Consider the following 7,829-nt stretch of genomic DNA (forward strand, 5'->3'; position numbering starts at 1 on the left):
ACCTGCTGTTTGCATAGGTGGTGCTGAAAGATGCAGTGTTGAAAATTCTTCTGTGTTTTAGTTTAGTAGGCTTAAAAATCACGATTAGCAACAGAAACCCCACAGAAAAAACTACATTTCACTTTTACTAGAAAACTTTCCTAGGAAGGCGGAGGATTATAATGAGCTTTAGTAGACATTTAATTGCCATCTGTACTTTATCCAGTACCAGTGGGACTGGCTGTAGTTGGTTTATAGGTAATGTGCTTTCAGTGACTAGATGTATGTCTTCATTTTCTCAACCAATTGCTGTTGCTTTTCCATCACAGCGTACATGATATGAACATCGTAATTTTTCTGTAGTGTTGATCCTGTATTTTTACTTAACCCAGTTCTTCATTTTGGTATTACATTGTTTTAATTTCTCTCTCTTTGCCTCCTAGGTCTTCTTGTGGGAACGCTAGACGTGGTTTTGGATTCCAGTGCCAGAGTTGCCCCATACCGTATTCTGCACCAGACTCAGGACTCTCAAGTGTATTGGGCAGTGGCGTGCGGTATGTATTGATGTAACTCTTGTCAGGGGCTGGATTTGTGTTATTCTGTTGTCTGTTTGGTTCAGATGATCAGTTATCCCACATTGGAGTATTCTGTGACCGCTCAGGAAACTTTCTAGAGCATCTGCTGGGGTAGTGGGAGATGCCAGAAATGACAAAACTTCTCAGGGTTTTTTAAACTGTAGTTTAGGAACTTAAGCCTCTCTAAAAGCTTCCATTTCTGCAAATGTTATGAATTTTTTTCCCAAGGTGTATGTGTTTGCAAGGTCATAATGAGATTGTTCAGAGAATAAAAGCATGATGATAAGATTGCTGTGAGACGATGAATGTTGTGCCAAAACCAGCTTACCAGGAACATGGTACAAGATGGGAACATGTAAGGTCATTCAAGGTGCCAAACACTCTTTAGGGAATCTCTTTACTGTCTTGATCCAATTTATTTTTTTTATGCTATTTCTGGCTTGTAGTAGATGTACAGATATACTGTATCTGTAGAATATATTACAAGAATATTTTTCTAAAACATTAAGGATCCTTGGCCTCTTTTACTTGAGAAGTGTAACTGCTGTATTAGAATATCATGGTACAACCTTCTAATATCTGGTGGTGAACTGTGATTAAGGCTTTAAGTCCTACAGGTTGCCGAAGAGAAAATATCTTCAAATGTATTTCTTGGACTGACTTTGTTTATAATAAGAATCTTCACTTCTCAGTTTGTGGTTGAGACATGAAATCTGAGCATGAAGTAATTGTTTGCTAAGCCCGCAGATGTTGATGTCTTGTTTTCCCTGTTCCCATCTTCTCCCCAGGCAACCAACACAATATTCTCACTTGCAGAGCTGCTTAAATTCTGCAGAAGAGAGGTTTAGAAATTGCTGTGTTTCACAGAAACTCAGTTTCCCTTTTGAGGAAGGAGGAGGCAGAGAGGAAGACAGACAGAAACCAAAATGTCAGGCCATAAACTGCATAGAAAAAAGCAGACTATTTAGTGGCCACATAGGGTGCAAATATGGAATTTTATAGTATATTGACACTCAATGAATGTTTTATTTTTGTACAATTTCAGGAGAGTTTAGTTGATACCCTGTATGTCTCAGTTACTTTTCAGTAATGCAACACAGTAAAATGAGATGGGCTATATAACAACTGAATGGAGTTTGATAAATTATTATGCTGGAATAAATCCATTGTCTTAATCCAAAGTATTTTTTTACTCATATCTGGTTCTCATTTTACTGTCAAAGTAAAAGTACTGGCATTCACTTAAAGTTATAAAATGTATGTGGCTCTCTAGTTGAAAAATGCATGTCTTGTATTTACACATGATAAATTGTTAATAATAGTGGGCAGCGTTCTGGTCATGCATGCAGCTTCAGCCTTTCAGGACTTTTTTCTTACAACTCTGTAGGAATTGTAGAATTTTACTCCTTCATCTATGTCATTCTAATGTTGTTCTTAGAAAGACGTCAATTATTGAGGCCTGGCTTATTTTAGCAATTTGTCTGCTGTCATGTAGTGAGAGATGCAGCTCATGAAACAAAACAGAACACAGATTTTATTCCCCTGCTATTGTTGCTGGACCTGTGGGTTTTTTGAACAAAAAAAACAACCAAAGCATCCTATAATTGATAATTCTGTGCCTTTAAAATAAGCCATTTAGTATTACTCAAAATCATTTATGCTTTAAAAACGTCATCAGATGGCTAGGATAGATGTCAGGTAAACTTACACACAGAGGCAAAAGAAAAAATACTTGTTGTCTAATCCACTGGGCTGTACACACAAACTCAAATTCATAGCCCTGCAGTCCTTTGAGACAAGACAGCTTACTTGCTTCTAGTTTTTGGTTTCAGGTCCTGGAGTTATTTTTGCTTATGAAACCACAGATTAGCTGGTGTTGAGTTTTGTGGTTAGGTATCCAACTACAAATACATGAAAACTATTTCATTGCTGAAACTGCCTCTTAAAAAAGAGAGTCAAGCAGAGCAATAGCTTTAGGGAACTTTTGGTGTTGTCCACTGCTTTTTTTCCACCATCAACCACACTGAGGGGTTTAACATACTTGCAGAGAAATTGAGTAGTGGGAGACATGCTGTTAACATTTTTAGGTATTCCACTGCTTTTGTATGAAACTTCAGCAGATAAATTTACTGGAATTTGGCAAAGGGAAACTTACAAATATCTTTGGTTTGCATTTAAACAGATTTGGTTTTGCCTGCATTTAACAATGTTTCTTATCTTGCTAAAAAAGATTGAATTGATTTTTTTATTTCTACTGCATTTTTTTTCTGTCTACAAGAGAATATAGTGACAGCTATTGATAGAAAGGAACATACCTTTTAGTAAACACGAATCTTTGAAATAATTAATGGCAACTAACTAAGGCAACTTTCTATAGAAAAGTTCTTTAAATCGGTTACACGGTGAAGCTTATCCTTTTTGAACTGCTGAAGACCATATGGTTAAAGACAACTAACGGATACAAAGTTTGCTGAGGTGTCTTTAAGACACCTTTAAGAAAGATTAAGAAAGCAAAGAACTTTCTGACTTGGATATTTTGGTTGCTCTTTGTTTTGAATTGTATGCTCTCTACTACCATTGCCCTCTTTGTAGGTGTAAAAAGTTCAGTTGTTCTGAAATATCAAGGTTCTTCTGGAAGTTCATTATTTTTATTCTAGAATACCAGGAATTAAAAGAGTACTTCTTGTCTGCAACATAAGAATACTTTTTTTGGGGGGGGGGGGGGTAGGACAATCTCTGTTGGTAGTGTGCTGATTATCCTTGGTGGCAGTGGAGCTATTTCATGAGAAACATAATGTTTGTGTACATACAATCTCCCTGATATGTATACATTTGGTGTGTTTGATTTGTCCTCATCACTGTTTGGTAGTTATTAGTTTCCTGCTGTGAACTTAGGGGAAAAAAGACCTTGTTCTAATGCCTTTTTTCTTTGCTCTTCCCATTATCTTTCACCCCTTCAATTAGGATCATCTCGTAAAGAGATCACAAAGCATTGGGAGTGGCTGGAGAATAACTTACTGCAGACTCTATCCATCTTTGATAATGAAGAAGATATCACCACCTTTGTCAAGGGCAAGATACATGTAAGCGACATGTTTCCCTGAAGGACTTCCTGGTCCTGAGAAAGAATGGGGAGGTGGTTTTAAGAAATTTTTACCCTTGGGAGGGAGGGAGCAAGAGCTCCATTGCAGGATTTTTGTCTGCTCCCTTTTCAGACATACATACATACATTTGAAATTGTCATGGAATGCATACAGTATTATCAGCGTCATGTTACAGTCATAACACGGGACAAATGTATTTCGGGGGGGAAAAGGTTATGAGCAGAACATCTCAAGGAACAGCCTGCTTAGGATGCTCCTACTAATTAAAATATAATGCATCTTTAAAATCCTTGCTGATGATACCTTTGATGCAGAGAGAGTGTTTAACAAGGGTTCATCTAGCAACAAATACAGGAGAGAGAATTTTAGTTTGCAAGCAATGTACTTGCCCTGCCACAGCGGTCAAAAAGGCATCTAGGTTGTAAAGGAACTGCACCCCAGCTTCCACTGACTTCTGAGTCAGGCAGGTTTCTCTGCTTCTTGGGCAGTTAACACACTTCAGATTCCCAGCCCACAAATTCTCCAGAGCAGAAACTTATAAATACAGTTTTTTATTGAACAGTAGCAATTTGAGTCTTTTCCAGCACTCCAGTTAGATTCTTTATATTTTCTCTGTGTGTCTGTGTGTGAGAGAGATTGTGGTCATTTATTATTTCTTCTGTCCAGTCAAGATCTGACAGACTGCACAGTTCTGCCCTTCCTGACAGATGATCTTCTTCCTGTTGAAGAAGCATGTTTGCAAGTGAAAACAGACTTCAGTTCTCCTGCAGGATGTTCGAAGTGTTTCCAGGCCAGCCGTGAGAGGCTCAGTCAAACATTAAACATGAAAGCTTGCCGCATGCATTCAGGAGTAGATCCCACATCATAGACTCCCAGACTATCTGACTGCTCCTTCTACATGTCTTTACTAGTTCTCTAATGTGACAGGAGAAATGATAACTGCTGTGTCATGTTTCTTCTTTCTGTCTTCCGGGTTGCTGCTGTGACCTTTTGCTGTATATTATGTTTGTCAGCAGGCACGTTCCTTCCATTTCTTCTCTCTCTCATCCCATGTCCTTTCAGGGAATTATTGCTGAAGAGAACAAGAATGAGCAGCCCCAGAGTGAAGAGGATCCAGGTAAATTCAAAGAGGCTGAACTGAAGATGCGGAAGCAGTTTGGGATGCCCGAGGTGGAGAAGTTGGTCAACTACTATTCCTGCAGCTATTGGAAGGGGCGCGTACCCAGGCAGGGTTGGCTGTACCTCACCGTCAATCACCTCTGTTTCTATTCCTTCCTGCTGGGCAAAGAGGGTGAGTTATAAGCCTGCTAGTTGTTTTATTGCTGTTTCCCATGATCTTTTTGATGCAGTTGATTGTTTGTGTGAACTTTTTTTTAAGCTGACAGTTTTTTTCCTTTTAGGAATCCTTTGAGCTCTAGCTCAATGCATAGATCAGTCCTAGCACTCATAGGCACTTCAGTGATGTTTAGACTGAGTGCCTGAGTCATTTTTCAAAACATTTCTCAAGTTGTAAAGGTACACCAGAAGTTTTACTTCAGATGGATTAGAGAACCAAGCAATATTTTGACTTTGGTGAGTTTTATTTGGAAGGACCGCCAGGACCCAGTATTTACAAAACTTGAACTCCTGAGTCAAAAGCTAATTTGCTGGAAAGAAAGAATGAAAACTTGAGCAATTGTAGTTGAAAACATTTACTGGATGGGAGATGGTCCTTTTGGAACTGCATTATTTCTAGTTTAGTTAATCCCAAAGATTATTTCCAAGTATTTTTGGAGAAGCCAAGTAAAAGCATGAAGAAAAGAATTGTCCATGTGTAAGAAGGTAAAGATGCTGCTACACTGAGAGCTTACTTGCTGCTTGAGTTTCATTTCTGTTTGTTTGTTGTTTTGCCTCAAATTGTAATACTAGCTTTTTAAAACTTTTTTTCCCCAGTAACACTGGTGATCCAGTGGGTGGATGTAACCCAGCTAGAAAAAAATGCTACACTGCTGTTCCCTGAGTGCATTAAAGTAAGCACAAGGGACAGTGAACTTTATTTTTCCATGTTTCTCAACATCAATGAGACATTCAAGCTGATGGAGCAGTTGGCTAACATTGCTATGCGGCAGCTGTTGGATAACGAGAGCTTCCTACAGGACAAGTCCCTCCCAAAGCCCAGGAAGCCTCTTAAGAACATCTCTGCATTAAAAAGGTATATGTTTCCAGCAGTGAGAAGACAGTTAACAGGGGATTGTAATAATAAATCTGCATTACTGTGTAGCTCCCAGGTGCCACTGGGGTTTTCTCACTCTCAGGGTTGCATCGTTTATTTCAGTCATTAGCCCTTTGCCTATTCTTTTTTTTTCCATCCCAAATTGGTATTGAATTCACACACACCCTCATGTCTTTCTCATGCATGACTAGGCACTGTCAGAAGGAATTTTCAACTAGAAACTGTTGAAAATTCTGTTTAAAGTAAAATGTGAAAGAAGAAAATTACCTCAGCCCTTTGTCTGAAGTTGAAGATTTATAAAAATTAATATACATTTGTATTGTAATAAATCCTCCCGCTGGGGACTGTTGTCTGCAGTTTCAGAACCTGATGTAACATTTAAGTTTTGCAGATGCACGTGCATATTTTATCTTGTATTCCAGGACATACCTTGTCAGTGAAGCATGCCTGAAGGCTGAAAGAGGAGTCAGATATGGGGTGGCATCTCAGTTAGAGAAATGAATACTAAGAATACACAGCACAGGCTGAAGGTTGTGAACACTTAACATTAGTGTTTGAGTGGGTTTTTCAAGTGAGAAAAAACCTCTGGGGACTACTCTTTTCCCCAGAGACCTGGATGCTCGAGCCAAAAATGAGTGCTACCGTGCCACTTTCCGATTGCCCAAGGATGAATGCCTGGATGGACACACGGATTGTACCTTGTGGACACCATTCAACAAGATGCATATTCCTGGCCAGATGTTTGTTTCCAACAATTACATCTGTTTTGCCAGCAAGGCAGAGGAGGCCTGTCATCTCATCATTCCTCTCAGGGAGGTGGGAATTTCTTAGCTGTGTATTAAGACTACAGGCCTTTCTTGTCTTTTGTGTGCTTCTGGCTTTTGTGTGGTGCTTTACAGATAATGGAGAATCTGCTAGATCCAAATGGCCCTTGTCTTTGTCTTCTAGGTGACAATAGTTGAGAAAGCAGATAGTTCCAGTGTCTTGCCCAGCCCTCTGTCCATCAGCACTAAAAGTAAAATGACCTTCTTCTTTGCCAATCTGAAAGACCGAGATTTCTTGGTACAGAGAATCTCTGACTTCTTGCAGAGAACACCATCCAAGAAACCATGCAGCAGCGACAGGGAATGGAAATGGAATTTGGCTGATCCTGGTTGCGAGGTACTAAGGAAATAGCTGGGAGGAGCATTTGTCAACTTTTCAGAGTAATGCTCCTTACAGTGTGTTAACAGTGCTTGTTACCGGCAAACGATGGCTCTTTGTTAGACAATTAGCAGAGGAGGGAGCCAGCCTGAGCTCAGATGCTTTATGTTCTGTTGTTCAGGAGGTTCCAGAGTTGCCTTCCAGCAGCCCACTTGCAGTTAGCCTCACATCTGCTCTCAGCAATCGACCTGGCAACTTTTGTGCTGGGGAAGTGCCAACAGCTTCGCAGGGACTACTCAAACTTTTCAGAAGAAATTCCGAGGAGCTCTTGGGACCCAAAGGGGTAAATAATATTTTAACTTTAAACAGTTAACTCTAAATAGTTTGCAGTAGGTAGCAGATTTCCTGTCCTTCTCTAAGACTCTGAAAATGCATTTTATGCCTGGTCAGTCCTGCAGTATCACTGCTGTGTCTGTCACAGTGCTAGTGCTGCATAGATGTAACCTGACAGTCACCTTGCTTTATCAGTATTGAGATACCTGAGATACTTGAGTAGAGGCTGAAAAATTAGTGTTACTGTGCTTCTGGGATGTAAATTCATGTCTGTGAAGAGCTACTTCAGATCAAGAAAGCAGAGAACTGGTATCTCTGCTTGCTAGTTCATTGTCTTAGACCATGGTTCTGCTTGCATTTATGTAGAGATTTGTAAGGTGTAATGCCATTGCATAGCCCATGTTAGCATTGTAAAGACTTGATTTTAAGCAAGGTCAGAACTGATTCAGAACAGTGTAGATTAGCATACACCCTTTTATTCAG

General features: G+C 39.6%; 1 protein-coding gene across 1 annotated transcript in view; it reads left to right on the forward strand.

The window, feature by feature from the left end:
• Window positions 1–418: 418 nt before the first annotated feature.
• The window catches only part of TBC1D9B (TBC1 domain family, member 9B (with GRAM domain)), a gene marked incomplete at its 5' end in the record, with an annotated part of 18,577 nt that continues 11,166 nt past the window's right edge, over window positions 419–7,829 (forward strand). Inside the window, 7 exons of the mRNA XM_010284199.1 lie at window positions 419–533; window positions 3,519–3,637; window positions 4,721–4,949; window positions 5,591–5,849; window positions 6,479–6,686; window positions 6,819–7,031; window positions 7,195–7,356. Of these exons, the coding sequence (XP_010282501.1) occupies window positions 419–533; window positions 3,519–3,637; window positions 4,721–4,949; window positions 5,591–5,849; window positions 6,479–6,686; window positions 6,819–7,031; window positions 7,195–7,356 (1,305 nt within the window). The remainder of the gene's footprint in view (window positions 534–3,518; window positions 3,638–4,720; window positions 4,950–5,590; window positions 5,850–6,478; window positions 6,687–6,818; window positions 7,032–7,194; window positions 7,357–7,829) is intronic.

The sequence above is a fragment of the Phaethon lepturus genome, unplaced genomic scaffold, assembly GCF_000687285.1.
Source record: "Phaethon lepturus isolate BGI_N335 unplaced genomic scaffold, ASM68728v1 scaffold28683, whole genome shotgun sequence".
Taxonomy (NCBI): domain Eukaryota; kingdom Metazoa; phylum Chordata; class Aves; order Phaethontiformes; family Phaethontidae; genus Phaethon; species Phaethon lepturus.